General features: G+C 37.7%; 1 protein-coding gene across 9 annotated transcripts in view; it reads left to right on the top strand.

The window, feature by feature from the left end:
• The window catches only part of DLG2 (discs large MAGUK scaffold protein 2), a 1,232,045-nt gene that overhangs the window by 892,495 nt on the left and 316,518 nt on the right, over window positions 1-23,032 (top strand). For all 9 annotated transcript variants that reach the window (XM_057552562.1, XM_057552552.1, XM_057552555.1 and 6 more), the window contains one exon: window positions 948-1,050. In XM_057552562.1, coding sequence (XP_057408545.1) covers window positions 948-1,050 — 103 coding nt within the window. The remainder of the gene's footprint in view (window positions 1-947; window positions 1,051-23,032) is intronic.

Raw genomic sequence — 23,032 nt, 5'->3', positions numbered from 1 at the left:
ATTCAGATATCAGCTGTGTAGTTTGGAAAACTGGACTCTGTGTGTTCAGTTGAAACTGAAAAGCTTCTTAGGGGCTTGTCTTGTTCACCTTTGTTCCCCATCGACCATCCCTCTCCTGGGCACACACAGAGCCCTGTCATTGGAAAGCACTTAGTAATTACATTGTGTTGGCTTAGACTGAATTGATTTGAGAAAGATTTTAGCTTTTGCGTCTCATTAAATTTGACTTCACAGTGATTTTTCCCTCTCGGCAGAGTTTTGTGCTTAATTTTTAGATGCTCTGTTTCTCTTTTGGCAAGGGCCCCAAAATGGGAGTTAGCAAGAGCAACATAAACTCCTGGCATTCTCTATTTCATTTTGTCACAATTCATTCTGGAATTATACATAAGAAATGGGGCAGTCAAATTTATTTTGGTAACAAGGCTCAGGGCTGTCTAACCAAGCTCAGGATGACAGGACCAGGCATATGACCAAAGAGAGGGATTTGGCAGGCAGCCAGCCCCATTCCATACAGTCTCCCCAGAATCTCATATGAATATATTATTCTGTCAGCACATACTTGTCTACATACATTACATGTGTCTTTCTTTATTATCCTGTTTTCCTTCTAATTTTGAAGGCTCCTATCTAACCCAGAAATCTAGGAAACTCATAGAAGCATATTAAATGCACACACTAAAATCTTACTGGACATGGGTAGACAAAACTTTCAACCCATTCAGACCATGGCACAAACGTCCGAGGTGAAATTTCATGTTTCTGCTAACTAAAGTTATTAAGAGCATGAAATTTGATAGGTTAACACTCAAATGCCTGGGTAGGACATGAAGGGTTTTGAGGCAGGTAACATAATCTTAGCCTCTCAGTTTTGGGAAACGTTTTCCCTCTGTCTATCAGAATAATATGCCTTATGAAATACCAAAATTCTCCGGCTTCCTCTCTTTCAGGTGAATGGCATTGACCTTCGTGGAGCATCTCATGAACAGGCTGCTGCAGCACTAAAGGGGGCTGGACAGACGGTGACGATTATAGCACAATACCAACCTGAAGGTCAGTGAGAACTCAAACTTACAGTGTTCTGATGTGTTTCTGTGTGAACGGGTGCCTGCATTTCTGATCGCCGGTACTAACCAGTCACCATCCACAAGATTTTTTAAAGCAATCTATGGTGAAAATTTTGTGGTTTATGTCCAAAGAACATGAGGCTTTGTTACTCTCAATTCCAAGGAAAACATCCAACAGTTAGAAAGGCCAGTTTGAAAATATGAATTTAAACAAATAACAAGTAGCATCAGCTTTATTTCATTTATATTCTTATCTGGTATACACCTTTGGTCAGCAATGGATACTATAAAAGCAATTAAGATTTAGGAAGCAAGGGGGAGAGATCTCATCTACAGAAATAGACCATGATCAGTAGACCATAGTCTCTCCTTGTGGCATTGACTTACTCTTATTAACACTAACGTGGTTTTTGGATGTCCTTGATGTGGAATTTTTATTTTATTTTATTTTATTTTATTTTATTTTATTTTTGCCTCTTCTGCCACACTATCCCTTGTTTGGAATACATCACTGTAAACCCTGAGACTTGGTGAGACGTCATAAGTTGAATTAGCCAATTGAGATTTGGTGAGATATTCTAAATTAGATTAGCCAAACCTGCTTTTTGATTGGTTTCAACATCTGTTTCTGTGATCAGAATGAGGATCAGTGAGACAGTTGGGATGTTCCCTGCTGTGGAATTGAGTTCTTAGCAAATTTATATATATTAATTGCTGTTTTGTTAAAGAAATGTAGTTATGTATATCACTGTGGACTAGACTTTTTACAAAAAAAAAAAAAGTGGAATATGGTTCTGTCTTCAAGAAATGTAGTTAATTGTTTTTGGTCTACATGGCTAGCAGAGAGGAGAATTTAACAGATGAATGTGAAAGTACAAGGGACCTTCAAGGAAGAGCCTTTGTGCATCCACATGCATAAAGAGCTTCTTTGGCCTTTTCAAATGATTCTTTCTTAGCATCAGTTGGTCTACTGATTTTTGGAAGATTGAGGTTTGTGTCTTTCCTGTGACATCTTAGGTTTTGCCGTTAATGGTGGCCAACCACATGTTTTACGAGAGAATAAAGAAAACATTCTGCCATTATGTGTTTTGGTATGTCACTTTCACTTTGCCTGACTTTAGAATTAGAATTTGCAATTAAGTTATACCAAAAAAAAAAAAAGTATTAATTGCTTTCTTCTATTGGCCTAGCCCAGATATGGCCAGAGAGCCATCTGGGAAGAGGGGATTTGTGTTTGTCAAAGATGGATGATGACAGCACCAAGGAAACGTTTTCTTCCCAGACAGTTTTGACAAGTCTTTCTACTTCTTAAAAATTAGTAGATATGTCTTCTAATAGGAATAAACAGCTCCAAAGTACCCATTGTAAAACAGAAAATGAAAAAGATCTGGGTTAATACAATTTGATGAACAAATTCTACTTCATATAGAGTAAGAACTTGTTCATGGGATTCTTCCATTTTATTGATAGCTGTTATCTTTGGGTCTCAAACTCTATGCCCTACACCATAATCTGATGCAAGGCATAAATATCGCTGACTGTTTTCCCATTTCTGAAAAATTGCATCTCAAACAATTCTGGAGACTGATAAGATGGTCAGAACCATAGCTACACCAATTAGAAGCTCTTGATAGTGAAGACAGTCATTCAAATAACCTTGAACAGAATGATTCCAAGCTTTAAAAGTTACAATAAAGGACAAGCATGTCCTAGTTCTATCAGCATAAATCTTCATCTTAAGCTTCCTTACAGCTTTGTTTCCTTTAAGCAATATACTCACTTTGGATACTATGCTGTACTTTATCAAGATGCCTGTTCAAAGCATGTCTTATAAATCAAATAAATTGATTTTTAAAGTGCTTCTAAAGAAACCTGCAAATAACAACAACAAGCTTAGTATTTCAAAATGCCAAAGTACAAATCAGACTCACAGAATGACTTCCCTATTTTAATAGCCTAACTGCATTCTAATTTGTCATGGCTTTAAATCAGTTGGAAATGTGGTAATGCAACATCAAGCAATCATTCTTCTCCCTTTGCAAAGGGAGAAGAATTTAACTATTCTTAATTTAACTTAATTTAGCTTAATATAGCTTAATTTAACTATTGTTTGAAATGGAAAACTGATTGGATTGTTGTTTAGGTCATTTAGGGACATGTAATTTATATGACATATTTAAAAAATAATGATCAATTTGCCTTTAAAATAACAAGTGAAAAGAAGAGTATACCATGAGATTCCATTAGGAAATTCTCACCAAGTCCCCTTAATTTGCACCAGTATTGTGAGGTATCCATGCTAAGACAAATTTTTTTTTTTTTATACTGCAGGTTCTTATTAGGCATCAATTTTATACACATCAGTGTATACATGTCAATCCCAATCGCCCAATTCAGCACACCACCATCCCCACCCCACCGCACTTTTCCCCCCTTGGTGTCCATATGTCCAGTCTCTACATCTGTGTCTCAACTTCTGCCCTGCAAACCGGCTCATCTGTACCATTTTTCTAGGTTCCACATACATGCATTAATATACGATATTTGTTTTTCTCTTTCTGACTTACTTCACTCTGTATGACAGTCTCTAGATCCATCCACTTCTCAACAAATGACTCAATTCCGTTCCTTTTTATGGCTGAGTAATATTCCATTGTATATATGTACCACAACTTCTTTATCCATTCGTCTGTTGATGGGCATTTAGGTTGCTTCCATGACCTGGCTATTGTAAATAGTGCTGCAATGAACATTGGGGTGCATGTGTCTTTTTGAATTATGGTTTTCTCTGGGTATATGCTCAGTAGTGGGATTGCTGGGTCATATGGTAATTCTATTTTTAGTTTTTTAAGGAACCTCCATATTGTTCTCCATAGTGGCTGTATCAATTTACATTCCCACCAACAGTGCAAGAGGGTTCCCTTTTCTCCACACCCTCTCCAGCATTTGTTGTTTGTAGATTTTCTGATGATGCCCATTCTAACAGGAGTGAGGTGATACCTCATTGTAGTTTTGATTTGCATTTCTAAGACAAATTTTATTGACATCTCTTGTGACATGGTCAAGAACCAGGCTTTCTGCAAAAATGTTTTTCACTTACATTCAAATACTTTTATCAGGAATATTCTAGATGCCTTGCTCAATATTACTAGATATTCAGAAAATTCCACTTTTACCCCTATCCCAGGTCTTTGTCTTTAAGGAATTTTTTATCTCCTTCAGGAAAAGAGACTTAGACACATTTAATAGAGATCAGTTCCTGATGACATATAACCAAAATTGTGTGATAATGGCACCATCTCTAAGGATTATGGAATGTCAGAGAAGGAATAAACCTGCAGGAGCCAGAACAGTACAAGAGTACTTCATGGAAGTGGGAAAATGGAACCAGACTTTGAAAAATGGGTGAGAATTCTACTCCAGAGAGCAGGGAGAAAGAATATCTTGATAAGCTACATAAGATTGTGAGTTCCAAGCGTGCAGACACCAAAACCTATGTTTTGTTCACTGATAAATTTATCTTCAGTGTTGTACGTATAACTGGTATTTCTTAAAAAGTTGTTGAACTAATGAAGAAAAGTTTACCATTCTTCAGTACTTGATTTTCCACTTGACAGTAATTGAAGGTTGAAGGGATTCATTTTTACTACTTGCACTTTTTCATTTCTGCTTCAAAGCAGAAAACAAGTGGTAAATAAGTGTATATTGCAAAATACAAAACCATTTCCAACTGTATTTTTCGTAGTACTTAGCACATTTTTTGAAATAATGATAAATAATTTATAATCATCATAATATAACAATAAGTGTCTTCCTTGGCAAGTTTCACTGCACAGGGTAAGGCCAAATTTGTTATACTCACTTCTGCCTAAAATGAACTTGGCCCCAGTTGTCTGAATTACTCTATCCATCATCAGTCTTATTCAATGCCTAGTTCTAGGTGGCAGAATTGAAGCCAAATTTAAAGAGTCACATACAAACAAATGTTTCTTTCTCATGGTGTGATTGTGATCCATTTTTACCATCTTTTTTTATCCAATGTGTGTCACATGCTTACTTTGAAGTTAACAGGTATTACATTAATAATAGAAAGAAAATAATAAAGTTATTTTCTCTCTTTTTTTTAAAAAAGGATCATGTATCTGATACTTCAGAATAATTTCTACTTAAGCAATATGAGAAATTAATTCTCGTAAAAATTTCAATTACCTATATTCAGTTAGTGAAATTACTCCAACATTACTTGGAAAAAAGGAAACATAATGCCCACCCACCTCTGCTACACACACACACATATATACACCCATTTCCTTACCCCTCCCAGTCATCTTCCTCATTGCTTTCAGAATTACCATTCTAGAAGATATCACCCCAAGATGCCTGTACACAAACTCCTTGCCTTTCACAGTATGGTCCCAGCCAACCTCCACGCCCCCTCCCCCTACCACCACCCACCAGCATCATCCTTTTTCACTGTGGCTCTGCTTCACAGGACTGCTCCCTGCCCCTGCCCTTCGTCCTGAACTGTCATGTTTCTGGGCCTTTGCTTATGTGGGTTCCTCTGCCTGGAATTCCCTTTTCTCCCTTTCCACCAGTAGTATTCCTGCTCATCCTGAAGGCCCTCAGATGCCAATTCCACTACAAAGTCATCTTGAATCTGCTGAATCAATGTTGATTGATTCTTTCTCTGAGCTCCCTAGACCTATATTCAGACACCTGGTGTGTCCCTTGTCGTGATTTGCACATTCCTCCACTTAAGTAAGCTTCTAGAGGGCAAGGACCCTTCTACCACTCATGTTATCTCCCATGTTAATGTGCTCAATATGAATTTGACTATGCTTTATTAAAGAGTTATCAAATGTGTCTCCCCTTGTTTTAGAAGTGCAATATAATATCTTTAGTGTGTTGGCAAATATTAATAGTAGATGTTTAAGAAATATTTGCTGAGTGAATATTGAATGAGTGCCCTGGGGTTTTGATATTAGATGCAGAAATGGTAAATGAATCCCTATATTGGACATTTGGTGTTGATGCTCTTTTTAGGTGGTGCCTTTTTTGCTGTTGTTGTTACAAAACCTTTAGCAACTCTAATGGGTAAACTCCCTTTCTCCTGCGTTGCAGAAAATCCACAGCTCTTGCTCTGTAATATAGAACAAAGAAAAGACTATTAAAAGTCTCACATTTCATTTTTTAAAGCTCTGTAACTCAACTTTAACGTCATTGATGAATTAAAAAGGCATTGATTACAACCTAATTATACATTTGTCAAAAAGAGTCTAACACAACATTCCCCTGGGTCAGATTGGGACAAATCTTTACAGCATTTGTTGCCTTCTCACTAATATAATAGCACCTATATTTAGTGTGAGGTTACTGCCTGAGGTTGAAATAACAAACCATCAGATATTCACTAGGAGAATCAAATGAACAATATAAGTTGTTAGATAGAGAACAAAATGGAGACAATTAATTGCCAAGCTGTCCCCATGAAAGCCACCAATATCCCCTGGCCTTTAATCTGGCTACTCAGGGCACTGCTGGGGACATTGCAAGGGCTTCAGAAGGGCCTGCAAGTAGGAAGGAGAAAGTCGATGTTGGTCCCCATCAGCAAGCAGGGACTTGAGTAGACAGTGGAGGGGCCTGATTTCCTCCACCTTTTATTCTTTAACAGAATACTTGAGTTCCTAAAGGAAAATCCCAAAGGACAGAGTTGATTATTGCCTGGAGACTCATAAGTGTGGTCTGGTTTATGGAATGGAATTGTGGCAGAGTGGCCATGTTCATTCAGTTAATAGATTTTTGGTGAACATTTACTATGCCTCAGTCAACATTCTAGGAAAATGATAAAGCAGCAAACCAAAGAGCCCCTCTCAAATAAATATAAAATTTGTCAAATGGTGATAAGTAGTATAAATAAATAGGAAGAAGAATAAAGGTGATAGTGACAGAGAAATATATGGTGGGTAAGGAAGGTCTTGCTAATAAGGTGGTATTTCAGCAGAGACCTAAAAGAAGTGATGGAATGAGCCATGTAGGAAACTGGGGGAAGAGATGAGTTATTCTAGAGTCTTGGTCTGCCAAGTGTGGTCAGTGAACCAGCAGCATGGATAGCAACTGAGAGCTTGTTAGAAAGACACAATCTTGAACCCCAACCCAGGCTAACTAAATCAGAATCTGCATTTTGTCGAGATCCACAGGTTATTTGTATGTACGTTAAAGTTTGAGAAGCACTGCTCTAGAATACTTAGGGACCCTGCAAAAATTGCCATTTGACACTATTGGGTGGGACTCCCTCTACCTGGAGTACTGGGCAAAGTCACATGAGGCTATATCACAAGGTTTGATTTCTGACATGTGTCACTCAATGGTTGGTCATAGCTCAGTGGTTTTACTAGGAACAGATCAAGCTGCAGGGGGTCTAAGAAGTTCACGTGTCACTCACCTCTACTTTGCCTATCCCTCCCCTCTAAATACAGATTATCAAGCTAATTCATAAATCTTGTTAGAACTCCTCAGCTAGTGACACAGTGAACCTATTCAGGCTTCATTCTCTTTCATTATGGCCTCTCCTGCAAGTGAGTTAAAGAAGCAGTGAGTTGGGATGAAGTAAGATTGAACCCCATCCTAATGGATGGCTCTGTGAATCACAAAAAGTCGTTCAGCCATCACTATAAATTTTCTTTGAGTAACTTACTATATTTTAAAGCAGAAATTAATTTAAATAATCTTTTTTACTTCTTTTAAATTGTGTAGCTAATTCAGGGGGGAAAAAGTATATATTCTTTTTAGCGTGAAGTGAAACTCTGATCTTCAGAGTAACCACTCTGAATTAAGTTATCGAGCTTAAACCAGAGCTGGAGACCATGGTGCATTTCTCTATAGGGTAAAAGATACAATGAAAGCTTGAAATTAATATGCAACTTAACCTTGGAAGAATATTGACACCTTCTGAAAGTTCTCAGAAAGGAGAGTATTTACAACATCCAAGAAGCCTACTTGCAATGCCAGCTATATTTCTTTATTTAAATCAAGGTCTACATAGATTTATGCATACGAATGAGCAGCTGTGGCACGTTGAAATATTTTCTCAGTACAAATAACTGCATCTTAAATGCCCAGGCAAGATTCATAAGGTCCAGCTGTGGGTCTTGATCGGAAATTGCATCAGCATCATCAGGAAACATTTAAGATGAGCACTGGAGTGGAAAGTACTGTGCAGGACTCTGGACTTCGACGAGACCAGTATTTTAATGCCAACTCTAACTCTAGCTGTGTGACCTTGTGGTAGTTATTCATCTTTATGAGTCTCAGTTTTCTTACCTACAAAAAGAAAAGGTTAGAATGGGTAAGGTATTATCAGAATAACCCTTCCGTTATTAAATTCTAGATAAAAAACATGACCCCTGACCTCAGGTGGTATAGAAGCATAAATTCCATTACTTGAAAGTTTTGTCACTAACATAACATCCTCTTTCTTTGCATTTTTTTGCATGATTTAAGAAGAAGTGAATGAACAATCTAGTTAACTTGATGCATTCTGTGTGGTTTAACCAGAATCATTGAGAAATAGAAATTAAGAGTTGGAGGAATCCTTTTAATACCGTCTTGTCCAGCTTCTTCATTTCACAGGTGGGGGAGCTGAAGCTCAGTCAGCCTGTAGATAGGAAAGCAGTTCAATATCTTAAAAGTTGTCATAGCTACTAAAGTTGAGCAGCTAGTAAATTTCTTAATTCTTTTTTTTAAAATAAATTTATTTAAAAAAAGAATATATATATAACTGAATCACTTCTTAATTCTTTTAATTCACTATAATAGCTCATGAGAGCAGATGGCTTAAATAGCCCAAGGAATCATCCAATAATATTGTTATGATCAAAAGGACATTAAGGAGTTAAAAAAAAATTCTCATGGCATCTCAGGGCTTTCTTATGTATAAAACTTGACTTTCCTTTCTAGCTTACTGTTGTTAATTGCTGTTGTTCATGTATCAGAGTTAAATGATATATATGAGAGCTTTAAAAGTATAAACAATTATTGTTAATTTTAAAAACCCACCAATCTGGATATATTGATAGTTCAATAAATAGTTCAAATATATTATGATTTTCCTCTTCCTCATCCTAAATTCTTCCTGTAGCACCCTTTATTCATCCATCCATCCACTCTTCCATCCATCTATCTATCCATCATCAATCAGTTCATCCTCAGTGATAGTCTGTATTGCCACATATCAGATTTCTCCAAATATGTTGCATTAAATCTGTTTTAATTAATCTGGTTGGTATATTCTAATTTTTACCAAAATATTAGGAAGAAACAAATAAAACTTCATATGACTCTAGAATTTGTACTGCTTAGCCATGTCTTTCTCTACAACTCTCTCTCTCACATACATACACCTCCACCAGCAGACACTGCCGCCTCCTGCAACTAGAAATCTCCCAGGATGTCTCCTCAATGCTTCCCTTTCCTAGCCTTCTCCTAGTTGCTTTTGTTTTCTCCTCAGCCTCCATCTAACACATAGCACTATAAAATATGACCAAAAGGATGAGTCCTGCAAATAGAGTCTACAGATTCATTGGGAGGTTCCTTCCAGATACTTTAATGATGAATGATGCTGCATCCCTCTCTCCATGACCACACCCCATTTTGGGCCTAGAAAAATGTAATGACTACAAAGGGAGGTACCATTTCCTGACTCTTAGAAACTCTCTTGACCTCATTTTCTATCCTGGGAATACAACATCCCAAGCTCATATCAAAGGGATTAAAAATATTTACAAAGGTAATTATAAGTCATGCCTCCTCCCACTGTATAATCCCTCTTCCCATCTCCATAGCAACTCTCATTCCATAATTAAATATATTGATCTTTGTGTATATCATCTATATATTAAGTTTGTATTATTTGGGGGATCTCTTGGTATCTGGTAACATAAAGCATTCACTCCTTAGTACTGAAAGAGGCTAAGTAAATCCTCGTGCTAGAGATGTTTTGACAACCAAGAACATTTCTTGGATCCTTACTTGTCTTTAGCAACATCCAGATCAAATACATGGAAATAAAGAGTCTTAATTCTATTCTTGAGTATACAAGGATCGCGAAGTGAACACAAATTCTTGTTAGATAACCCTCCCATTTGATACGAAATTTCAGGATGTTAGATAACAGTCTCTACAGAGACAAAAAGAAGAATATAAACCAAGACAGATTTAAAATACCTACTAACTTAACACCATATTCTGGGTTCCCATCTAGTTTACCCCCGCATCTGTTTGCTTATCCCCCTATTTAAGCCAATCCTCAAATGTAAAAATACATCTTTCTCCTCCTTTCCCTGACTCTGCAGCCAATGCTTTATTGACCATGTTTTCAGCCACATCACTTTTCTGAACATTGATTCCCTTGTTTGCTAATTAAGATGGTTAGAGAGATTTATTTATTTATTTGTTTGTTTATTTATTTATTTTTGGCTGCGTTGGGTCTTCGTTGTTGGCGTGCGGGCTTTCTCTAGTTGCGGCGAGCAGGGGCTACTCTTCGTTGCGGTGCGCGGGCTTCTCACTGCGGTGGCTTCTCTTGTTGCGGAGCACACGCTCTAGGCGTGCGGGCTTCAGTAGTTGTGGCACGCAGGCTCAGTTGTTGTGGCTCGAGGGCTCTAGAGCACAGGCTCAGTAGTTGTGGTGCACAGGCTCAGTTGCTACACGGGCTCAGTTGCTCTGCGGAATGTGGGATCTTCCCGGACCAGGGATCGAACGTGTGTCCCCTGCACTGGCAGGCAGATTCTTAACCACTGAGCCACCAGGGAAGTCCCTAGAGAGATTATTTTTAAGGCTCTTTCCAGCTGACGTTCTGTGAAATTTAGTTTACTGTGTATTCTAATTAAAACTTGTCATCCAACAATAATAATCACAAGCAGGTAATTTCTAAATGTTCTCTTTTTATTCCACACATTTTAAAACATGGAAATTCTGCTTTCACCCACTTGTGGGAAGGGGAAAGCTCTATATCTGTGGAAATTTTCTCTTTCTGTGTTTAATAGGATTTGAACCCTTCAATAATAATTTTAAGTGTAATTCAAGTGGAAGCACTTATTGCTTGTGGGGGCTTTCAAGATTAACAACTTACTGTACATGGTCTCTTTGTTTATAGACCCATTGTAGCCTAAATCTTATCCATTTAATAAATTAAATTGTAATTACCAAGCTTACAACTAGATTTATTGAGGCTGAAAGAAAGCAATATAAAAAAATCAATTTCAGGAAATCAAGTGCACAGAAAATTGAAATAGGACAATATGTTAAATTCTCAGAATCACAAGTAGTAGCAACTTCAGGATGGAAAAACCAAGCCTAGGAAATATGAAGTATACATCTTTAATGTACTTTATAATACAATTCCTGGTAGACTCTTGGACTAAGTCTATAAAAAGCAAAAGTATCCAAATTGTACTTTGGTTCAAGACAGTCTTCTCTTATTCCCTCTTTCCATTTCCTCATATTCATGTTCCCACTGCCAAGGATAATTTGCTTTCTTAGTAAAGAGCCACTGATGCATTACAAAAATTAAGGAATAACAGAACAGATAAGAGGAGGGAAATTTGGACAGAGAGACACAGACACACACACAGAGAACACTGTGTGACTAAGGCAGAGACTAGAGTGATGTATCTACAATGCCAAGGACTGCTGGCAACCACCAGAATCTAGGAGAGGGGCATGGAACAAATTTTCCCTCTGAAACTTCAGAAGGAACCAACCTTTCTAACACCTTGATTTTGGATTTCTGGACTCCAGAAGTACGACTGAGTCAAAGACCAACACCAGAAGAACTAGAACAATGAAACATACTACAACCTAAAAATGAAGCTGATCATCAGGCAGAAAAGCGAGAGATTAAACGTCAGCTCACGAGAAAGCTCAGTCAAAGGCCAACTGTGGCTGAACTACTTGCCAGGAAGATTCTGAGGTTTAATGAATACGTGGAGGTAACAGATGCTCATGATTATGACCGGCAAGCTGACAAACCTTGGGCCAAACTGACCCCTGCTGACAAGGCCTCCATAAGAAAAGAATTAAATGAATTTAAAAGCTCAGAGATGGAACTTCATGAGGAGAGCAAACATTTTACACACTACCACCGTCCATGATGCTGAAGTTTGAGAGAGGATCTAAACAACCCCCTAAAACAGGGCTGCTTCGCTGCTTCAGTCTCCAGAGCGACATGGAGGGAACTTCAGCACTTCTCAGCGCAGCCAGAATTGAGTCCTCTGGGATATAGTTCTGGGGTGAACAGCACTTCTATGAATGTAGCATTTCACTGCAATGGATTCTCATGTGCTGCCTTGGGCAAAACTGAACACTTTTTGTCAGTGCTTTTGAACCTTTTAATATTGCAGCATACCTGAGGGCTCTTCGCTCACCAGCCACAAATGTTCTGAGTCACTTGCAGGTTCCAGGTTTTATTAGCTGCACCTCACCCTCACCCAGGATGACTGCCTGTGCTGAGGCACAGTTTGCACCATTAGCCTTACCTGCCCTGTCCTGTTGTGAGACCCACCTGTGTAGGCATTAAATTCTAACCATCACATCCAGCTGGTGATGGGGGAAACCTTCTGGAGGCCCCCAAACTTCTGGAAAAAAGGGGCCCCCACCGCCAGGGGAAGCCTTCATACCACACTGGCATGTCAGCTGAAAGCACTGCACTGTACCTCTTGTAACACAGCGGTACAGCCCTATTCAGGCAGTCCAGCCCAAGAGCAGCTCAGGATCTGACATGTTCTTCCTTTTGGCACAAGTCATTCTGACTTTTACTTGTAAAAAAAAGAAAGAAATCTTGAAGAAATGATGGGAACATATGTTTTTCCTATCTGTTAAACAATCTGAGCTGCAACCAGATTCCAAGTTGGGAAAATGAGAAAGCATATATGTTTTCTATACATAAAAACAAAACCAAAGAAAGGCCTTTACATTGAGGCTAACTTGGCAGAAAACTGACTCATGGCTTAACTTGTATAGGCTATTGTACTTTTGTTGTACCAAATGATACTCTAAATCATTCTAACCAAGAGATGTATTCTCCCCCATAAAGCAGAGTTGCAGCAACTCTGTGGGAGCACTTGTGTGCTGTCAGCACCCCCACTTCCAGCCAGAGTCACAGCAACGTCCTGTGGATGTGGAGTGCTAGATAGAAAAAGGTCTTTGGAGAAGCAGTTGGGAGGGGCAAGATCGTGACCCACTGCTCTTCTCTTTTCCTCAGTACTGTTTGCCTTCTCCTGCTGTGCTCTTTGTCTTAACTCCCAACACTGATCTTCCTGCTGACCCTCTCTGGGAGCTTCCACCTCACTCACCCCTCCTCTTCCAAGATGTAGCCAGTGCAGTTGGTGCCTGGGCATTGACTCAGGCCCCACTCCTTTTTGTATGTGTAATATATATTAATATGATTTCCTAAAAGAGAAGATTCAGTCGCTTTCTTTGAATTTTTATTGAAAACCGTACAGCCTTACTATTTCCCTCTAATTCCTATACATTCTAAATGGAAGGGAAAAAAATAGTTTCTACTTAACTGATGAATGTGGCTTTTTCCCTTTAATGTTCAGAAAATTGTGGCTATTTTATAGATTTCTTCTGATTCCTTCTGCAGTCCCTGTTGTTCTATATGTGATCTTTCAGAAGATTTTTCTCTTTTCCTCTTTTCATGCCCATGTAAGGTTTGCTGAACAATCAGAATATCAGGTTAAAACAAAGCTAAAGTGACCTTAAAAGGTAGTATCTTCCCTCCATACGGGGAATAGGGAGGTATTTGGATTTCTCAGTAAATGTCAAGTGCTTTATGGCTGTGGAGATGCACTGGGCCCACCTCTCCTTCAAGATCATTAACATTTAATATGACCAAGGGAATATAAGTGACAATCCTACAAAGTTGTTAGAAGTTTGTATATAAGATGGCCACACATTAAGTGTTAACTTCTTCTAAACTTTCTATCTTGTTGGTTTGGAAACTATTTGGCTTATGCCAGCATCCTCTGTGGCTTCAGATGACATTTTTCAAACCCCTTTCACCACCTTCCTTTCCCTTAATGTGCCAAGCTTGAAACAGGATTTGATTTCCTGAGCTACTTGTCTGCTTTCTATGTGCCACCAAGGAATCTAGTTCATCTTTCATCTCATTCATGTTCTTCTGAAACAAGATACTTTGGGAGTCAAGTCGTTTCAGGTGTTTACATAAATATATATATAAAGTGGATTTTGTGTTCTCTTTCCATGTAAGTAACAATTCACAATCATAATGTAAAGAAGAAATAAAACCCCGTTGTATTGTACTTCAAGATGCTTCCCTGATGTACAGAATCTCCTTGTAAAATAAATAATTGCATTGTCTATCAGTCTTCCTATCAATATTAATTTTTTTTTTTTTTTAGGTCTCTAATCCATTTTGAGTTTATTTTTGTGTATGGTGTTAGGGAGTATTCTAATTTCATTCTTTTACAGGTAGCTGTCCAGTTTTTCCAGCACCACTTATTGAAGAGACTGTCTTTTCTCCATTGTATATCTTTGCCTCCTTTGTCATAGATTAGTTGACCATAGGTGTGTGGGTTAATCTCTGGGCTTTCTATCTTGTTCCATTGATCTATGTTTCTGTTTTTGTGCCAGTACCATATTGTCTTGATTACTGTAGCTTTGTAGTATAGTCTGAAGTCAGGGAGTCTGATTCCTCCAGCTCCATTTTTTTGCCTCAAGACTGCTTTAGCTATTCGGGGTCTTTTGTGTCTCCATACAAATTTTAAGATGATTTGTTCTAGCTCCGTAAAAAATGCCATTGGTAATTTGATAGGGATTGCATTGAATCTGTAGATTACTTTGGGTAGTATACTCATTTTCACAATGTTGATTCTTCCAATCCAAGAACATGGTATATCTCTCCATCTGTTGGTATCATCTTTAATTTCTTTCATCAGTGTCTTATAGTTTTCTGCATACAGGTCTTTTGTCTCCCTAGGTAGGTTTATTCCTAGGTATTTTATTCTTTTTGTTGCAATGGTAAATGGGAGTGTTTCCATAATTTCTCTTTCAGATTTTTCATCATTAGTGTATAGGAATGCAAGAGATTTCTGTGCATTAATTTTGTAACCTGCAACTTTACCATATTCATTAATTAGCTCTAGCAGTTTTCTGGTGGCAGTTTTAGGATTCTCTATGTATAGTATCATGTCATCCGCAAACAGTGACAGTTTTACTTCTTCTTTTCCAATTTGTATTCCTTTTATTTCTTTTTCTTCTCTGATTGCCGTGGCTAGGACTTCCAGAACTATGTTGAATAATAGTGGTGAGAGTGGACATCCTTGTCTCGTTCCTGATCTTAGAGGAAATGCTTTCAGTTTTTCACCATTGAGAATGATGTTTGCTGTGGGTTTGTCATATATGGCCTTTATTATGTGGAGGTAGGTTCCCTCTATGCCCACTTTCTGGAGAGTTTTTATCATAAATGGGTGTTGAATTTTGTCAAAAGCTTTTTCTGCATCTATTGAGATGATCATATGGTTTTTCTTCTTCAATTTGTTAATATGGTGTATCACATTGATTGATTTGCGTATATTGAAGAATCCTTGCATCCCTGGGATAAATCCCACTTGATCGTGGTGTATGATCCTTTTAATGTGTTGTTGGATTCTGTTTGCTAGTATTTTGTTGAGGATTTTTGCATCTATATTCATCAGTGATATTGGTCTGTAATTTTCTTTTTTTGTAGTGTCTTTGTCTGGTTTTGGTATCAGGGTGATGGTGGCCTCATAGAATGAGTTTGGGAGTGTTCCTTCCTCTGCAATTTTTTGGAAGAGTTTGAGAAGGATGGGTGTTAGCTCTTCTCTAAATGTTTGATAGAATTCACCTGTGAAGCCATCTGGTCTTGGACTTTTGTTTGTTGGAAGATTTTTAATCACAGTTTCAATTTCATTACTTGTGATTGGTCTGTTCATATTTTCTGTTTCTTCCTGATTCAGTCTTGGAAGGTTATACCTTTCTAAGAATTTGTCCATTTCTTCCAGGTTGTCCATTTTATTGGCATAAAGTTGCTTGTAGTAGTCTCTTAGGATGTTTTGTATTTCTGCAGTGTCTGTTGTAACTTCTCCTTTTTCATTTCTGATTTTATTGATTTGAGTCCTCTCCCTCTTTTTCTTGATGAGTCTGGCTAATGGCTTATCAATTTTGTTTATTTTCTCAAAGAACCAACTTTTAGTTTTATTGATCTTTGCTATTGTTTTCTTTGTTTCTATATCATTTATTTCTGCTCTGATCTTTATGATTTCTTTCCTTCTGCTAACTTTGGGTTTTGTTTGTTCTTCTTTCTCTAGTTTCTTTAGGTGTAAGGTTAGATTGTTTACTTGAGATTTTTCTTGTTTCTTTAGGTAGGCTTGTATAGCTATAAACTTCCCTCTTAGAACCGCTTTTGCTGCATCCCATAGGTTTTGGGTCGTCGTGTTTTCATTGTCATTTGTCTCTAGGTATTTTTTTATTTCCTGTTTGATTTCTTCAGTGATCTCTTGGTTATTTAGTAACGTATTGTTTAGCCTCCATGTGTTTGTCTTTTTCACGTTTTTTTCCTTGTAATTCATTTCTAATCTCATAGCGTTGTGGTCCGAAAAGATGCTTGATATGATTTCAATTTTCTTAAATTTACTGAGGCTTGATTTGTGACCCAAGATGTGATCTATCCTGGAGAATGTTCCGTGCGCACTTGAGAAGAACGTGTAATCTGCCGTTTTTGGATGGAATGTCCTATATATATCAATTAAATCTATCTGGTCTATTGTGTCATTTAAAGCTTCTGTTTCCTTATTTATTTTCATTTTGGATGATCTGTCCATTGGTGTAAGTGAGGTGTTAAAGTCCCCCACTATTATTGTGTTACTGTCGATTTCCTCTTTTATAGCTGTTAGCAGTTGCCTTATGTATTGAGGTGCTCCTATGTTGGGTGCATATATATTTATAATTGTTATATCTTGTTCTTGGATTGATCCCTTCATCATTATGTAGTGTCCTTCCTTGTCTCTTGTAACATTCTTTATTTTAAAGTCTATTTTGTCTGATATGAGTATAGCTACTCCAGCTTTCTTTTGATTTCCATTTGCATGGAATATCTTTTTCCATCCCCTCACTTTCAGTCTGTATGTGTCCCTAGGTCTGAAGTGGGTCTCTTGTAGACAGCATATATATGGGTCTTGTTTTTGTATCCATTCAGCCAGTCTATGTCGTTTGGTTGGGGCATTTAATCCATTCACGTTTAAGGTAATTATCGATATGTATGTTCCTATGACCATTTTCTTAATTGTTTTGGGTTTGTTTTTGTAGGTCCTTTTCTTCTCTTGTGTTTCCCACTTAGAGAAGTTCCTTTAGCATTTGTTGTAGAGCTGGTTTGGTGGTGCTGAATTCTCTTAGCTTTTGCTTGTCTGTAAAGCTTTTGATTTCTCCATCAAATCTAAATGAGATCCTTGCTGGGTAGAGTAATCTTGGTTGTAGGTTCTTCCCTTTCATCACTTTAAGTATATCATGCCACTCCCTTCTGGCTTGCAGAGTTTCTGCTGAGAAATCAGCTGTTACCCTTATGGGAGTTCCCTTGTATGTTATTTGTCGTTTTTCCCTTGCTGCTTTCAGTTATTTTTCTTTGTCTTTAATTTTTGCCACTTTGATTACTATGTGTCTCGGCGTGTTTCTCCTTGGGTTTATTCTGTATGGGACTCTCTGTGCTTCCTGGACTTGGGTGGCTATTTCCTTTCCCATGTTAGGGAAGTTTTCGACTATAATCTCTTCAAATATTTTCTCTGGTCCTTTCTCTCTCTCTTCTCCTTCTGGGACCCCTATAATGCGAATGTTGTTGCGTTTAATGTTGTCCCAGAGGTCTCTTAGGCTGTCTTCATTTCTTTTCATTCTTTTTTCTTTAGTCTGTTCCGCAGCAGTGAATTCCACCATTCTGTCTTCCAGGTCACTTATCCGTTCTTCTGCCTCAGTTATTCTGCTATTGATTCCTTCTAGTGTAGTTTTCATTTCAGTTATTGTATTGGTCATCTCTGTTTGTTTGTTCTTTAATTCTTCTAGGTCTTTGTTAATCATTTCTTGCATCTTCTCAATCTTTGCCTCCATTCTTATTCCGAGGTCCTGGATCATCTTCACTATCATTATTCTGAATTCTTTTTCTGGAAGGTTGCCTATCTCCACTTCATTTAGTTGTTTTTCTGGGGTTTTTTCTTGTTCCTTCATCTGGTACATAGCCCTCTGCCTTTTCATCTTCTCTGTCTTTCTGTAACTGTGGTTTTTGGTCCACAGGCTGCAGGATTGTAGTTTTTCTTGCTTCTGTTGTCTGCCCTCTGGTGGTTGAGGCTATCTAAGAGGCTTGATGGGAGGCTCTCAATATTAATTATTAAGGTATTTTAGAATTAAAAAAACAAATTATACTAAACAACAACAACAAAAAAGGAATAACAGAACAAAAATTCATTCATTCAATTTTTATTCAGCTAATGTTTATTAAATGCTTCTTATGAGTGATGCACTGCCCTGGACATTAGAGCTAGAAAGATGAGCAAAAGAGAGATATGGACATTTCCCTAATGTACCTACAGTCAGCCAAGTAAAATCACACTATACAAGCTAAGGTGAGTGCTCTAGAAAAAGAAAGAAACTTGGATCTAGACTCTTAGAGTCTAGAAACTCAAGTATACACTTAAAGTACACTAAACCAGATCAAACCCAAACAAACAAAAAACTTGATAGAGGGTTAAGAAGAGATCCCCCCAAATAATATTTTCTTTACTCTGAAGGGTGAGTAGGCATTAATTTGTCAAGACAGAGCAGAGAAAGGAGTTGTAAGGAAGAGGAGGGAAAGGTGTGCAAAGTCACCTCTGGAGGCGAGAGGATGGTGCTATGGAAGGACTGAAAGCAAACAGGAAAAAGTGGGAGAAACACTGCGCCTAGGATGTTGGAAGCGGGAAGCAGAGGCAGATCACCCAGGACTGTGTTAAGTATTTGGTTCTTTCTCCTGAAAGCAACAGTTTTGAAAGGTTTCAAGCTGTAGGCTGGCAGAATCAGATATGCTTTTCAAAAAGATGGATCTGGCTGCTGAATAGAAACAGGCTAGAGAGCTCCAAAGGGGCTAGGGAAGGACTGGTTGAAAAGCATTCATCAAGGGGGTGGGATCAGTGTAGTGGCAGAACAGAAGTAGACAGACTCAGGGGGGAAAGTAGGTGACAAGACCAATTGACATACATGTGGGCTTATTAAAATGCATAAATTCATCCGTTTTATTAAAGTATGGCAAAGAATTTTTGACTAGTTACAAAACAAGTATACCCCTCAAGGAAAAGCATATTTTATTCACTGTTGTATCCCTGGTCCCTAGCACAGTGCCTAGCTCATAGTAGGCATTTAATAAATGTAGACCAAATGAAAAAATAAATGAATGATGCCAATGAATTATTGTATCTATTTTACAGAAACTCTCTGTTCACTTTTTAATTTTAACTAAAGCATAAGGAACTATTGATGAGAAAAAATGGAAGAGAGAGAGAAAGGGAGATGACTGCAAGAAAGAGAATAATTAAGACTAGCCTATATGGAGCACTAACTCCATCATGTGCATGATGACATTCTGCAAGCTTCTACATATGTTAACAATTCTAAATATGTTAATATTATTTACACTTCTCAAGAACCTATGACATAGTTTCTATTGCTTTGCCCATTTGCTCATTTACAACTGAGGAAATTGAGACTCAGAAAGCATAAGTGGTTCTCCCAAGGTCAGACAACTAGTGAGTAGAGTAAAACCAGAACTCAGTCTTAGTCAGAAAGACTCCAGAACAACCAGCACAACAACTGCACTAGACTGCTTCCCACAGGAAAGAGGAAAAGGAACCAGATTCACATGGTGATAAGAGGGTTGGAGAGAAAAATGGGAAGGGATGTAAAGGATATGGAGAATCCAAAGAAGGAAAGATGCCAAATACACAGAGAGAAAGGAGAGAGGAAGAGAGGGGACAAAAATGAGCTGGATGGGGAAACAGAGATGGGAATGTTCTGGTTAGGGAGGGCCAGAGGCAGGTGGGATCGTGGAGTCTAGAACTAGACGTGACTGAGAACAGAGACAGGCAGGACTGGCTTGGAGTAGACCCTGGGCCAGAGAGCAGATCCAGGCTGAAAAAAAAAAGGGTTCTCTTTTTTAATTTGTTGTTGTTTTCAGGATATTGGAGTTTGGGGCCTGTGGTTCAGCTCTGAGAATAGCTGTGGCCCCAAACTGGCATAAAGGCAGGCAGAGGGCTCATCATGTACTACCTGTGAGGACTTATGTGATTGACAACCTCTCTGAACCTGAAATTCTTCACCTATTACAAAGGGATGATCATATCACCTTCCAAATTTGCTGGAAGAAATGGAGGAAATGGATATAGAATGTCTGGAATGTAGAAGGCCATCATAAATGATAGCTAAGATCATAACCCTCAACAACAGGCTTGTTATAGTAGACACTGTACCCCTCTGCTCTAATCAGAGCTTGGCACGATTCTTAGAATTATCCCTGAGAAGGCCAGAGCCTCCCAGAATATAGGAAGCATTAGTGGTTAAGAGTTTCTACTGTGAAATAGATATGGTTCAAATTCCAACTCTACCATTAACTGCTGTGTGATCTGGAACAAATTACTTCACCTCTCAGAATATCATTCTTTATCTGTAAAATGGGGATTCACACCCATGACACAGGATGATTTAGAGAATAAAGAGAACCAATGCACGTAAAATGCTAAGCACAGTTCCTGATAAATAGCACATCTCCAATAAGTGATAACTCTCATTATTGTGGCAATTATCAGAAAGACTAGAAAGCCTATAATGTGATTATTATGTGGAGAGAGAGAGATGTAGACCCAGAGTGAGAAAGGAACTTGAGAAAGCCTTTGGAAGACTGTGGAGACAGGCTTTTGAGGGATTTCTTCAGGTAATAGAATTGATGTGGAAATAACCCTGTGTGGGAGTGTCAAACTGCTCTCTGAAGACTCCTAGAGTCCACTGAAGGAATTGCAGGAGCAAGGGTCAGGGAGTATGGGCGGACACAGCCTGGGTCCTGGCCTCACTCCCACTCCAACCAGAGCTGACTTTATTTGTTGTTCATGTTTGGTCTTGGACACATGAAGGATTATGCCACCAAAAAACAGTTTTAAGCTGTTTTAGCAGAAGGCAAGAAAAGCTGTTCAAATTAAGGTGTGTGTGTGTGGTTAGGATTAAAAAAAAGCTGAAGGCTCAGTTATTTTTCCACCAGAATGTAAACTCCATGAGAGCATCAAGTTTTATATATTTTAATCACTGCTGTGTCCTCAAGGCCTAGAACAGTGCCTGGCACACAGTGGGAGGTCAATAAATATTTGTAGAATGAATGAATCAGCTAAACAAATGTTCATGCCTTGCAGTTTCTGTTGAACCATAGGTGGCAGAGCAAATTCATCCCTGTTGAAAAGCCAATTAAGAGTCATGTTAGTTAATGAGAGCTCCCAAACATTGATTTTGCTTGCTGAAATAAATAGTCGATCTATGAGAGTGGGTTATGTGGTCCCCAGATTGATTGTGGCATCGCTGCTGACCAGGCTGCCAAAAACAAAGACACTCTTAGTTTTACTTTGATTGTTTGGTGTGTGAAAACAAAAAATTAAGCAAACCAAATAGACTTTTATCCCAGTGAACCAAATAGTGGCTTTGTACATTTCTGTAAGTCTTAGACACATTAAATAAAATATAAAATATTAACTATCACAAGTATAAGACTTTTCAATTTTTCACCTGATGTACAAAACAACTCCAAGAGGTAAATAGACAGGTGATATTAGCATCAATCTAATTCATAGGTAAGGAAAGTGAAGCTTAGTGAAGTTATGTGACTTGCCCAAGGTCATGCTAGTAAGTGCTGTGAACTGAACTTGCACCCAGATCCTCTGATTCTATTTCTTGTGCTTCATACTGTTCTTCAAATGTTCTTTAGCATTATACTGTTTTTTAATTCTTTTATTGACATAAGGATAGCTGAATCAATCTAGAATGATCAGGCTTTCCATAAATTTGCTAAATAAATATATTCTGAGAAAACTTATTTATGTGTTTTTAGTGGGTGAATGTTTGATGATGAATGGTATATCATTTTAACCTTATTTTTTAATGATAGTATAATTACATGATTTCAAAAATCAAAATAATATTAAAACTTGTACACTGAGAAGTCTCATTTCCACTTCATCTCCATCAACCTCATTTCCTTTTGCCCTTATAGGCAGCCATGTAATAAATGAGTAACTTATTTAAGTGAAAACTGAAACTAAGACCATAGAGGAATATCAGTGAGTTTTATGTGCAGTGTTTTAGAGGGGAAAAAAAAATGTTTAATAGGAGAATGCTTAATAACCTAGAGAATTAAGGAATAAAAAATTGTAGTTTCTTAGTTGGGTTACCATTTATATATGCTCCTCACATAATTAGATATTTTTCTCAAATCAGAAATAATTAGTATTACATTTTCTTTCAATGTGACTGTCATAATACCCAATATGCTGTGTAAATTGCCAAGGGATCACAATTTCTAAAAGAATCCTTCATGCAATTGTTCTTCATTAAGTAGTATGGTTTTTTTTCTAGACAAATTTGGAACACTTACTATCCCCTAAAGAGGTCACTGGAGACTAAAGGGATCTTAAATCAGGGTTAAAGCCAATCCATTCCCTTGGAAATATGTGCAAGAGTTACCTAGTTTCATATAGTAGATATCTTCATATAAAGATATTTAATAATCTTTATTACGGGATAGTGAATATATAAATTCCTCTTTGTTTAAGGTCACTCAGAAGAGTCTTTATAAGTGATTAACTTCTTTGTAATATAATCACACCCTATCTTATCCAAATTTTTAATATTTTCATTTTCTTTTAAATATTTAAATTTCC

The sequence above is a fragment of the Balaenoptera acutorostrata genome, chromosome 9 (genome assembly GCF_949987535.1).
Source record: "Balaenoptera acutorostrata chromosome 9, mBalAcu1.1, whole genome shotgun sequence".
Taxonomy (NCBI): domain Eukaryota; kingdom Metazoa; phylum Chordata; class Mammalia; order Artiodactyla; family Balaenopteridae; genus Balaenoptera; species Balaenoptera acutorostrata.
The sequence above is the reverse complement of the archived record's forward strand: the minus strand, read 5'-3'. Positions and strand labels throughout refer to the sequence as shown.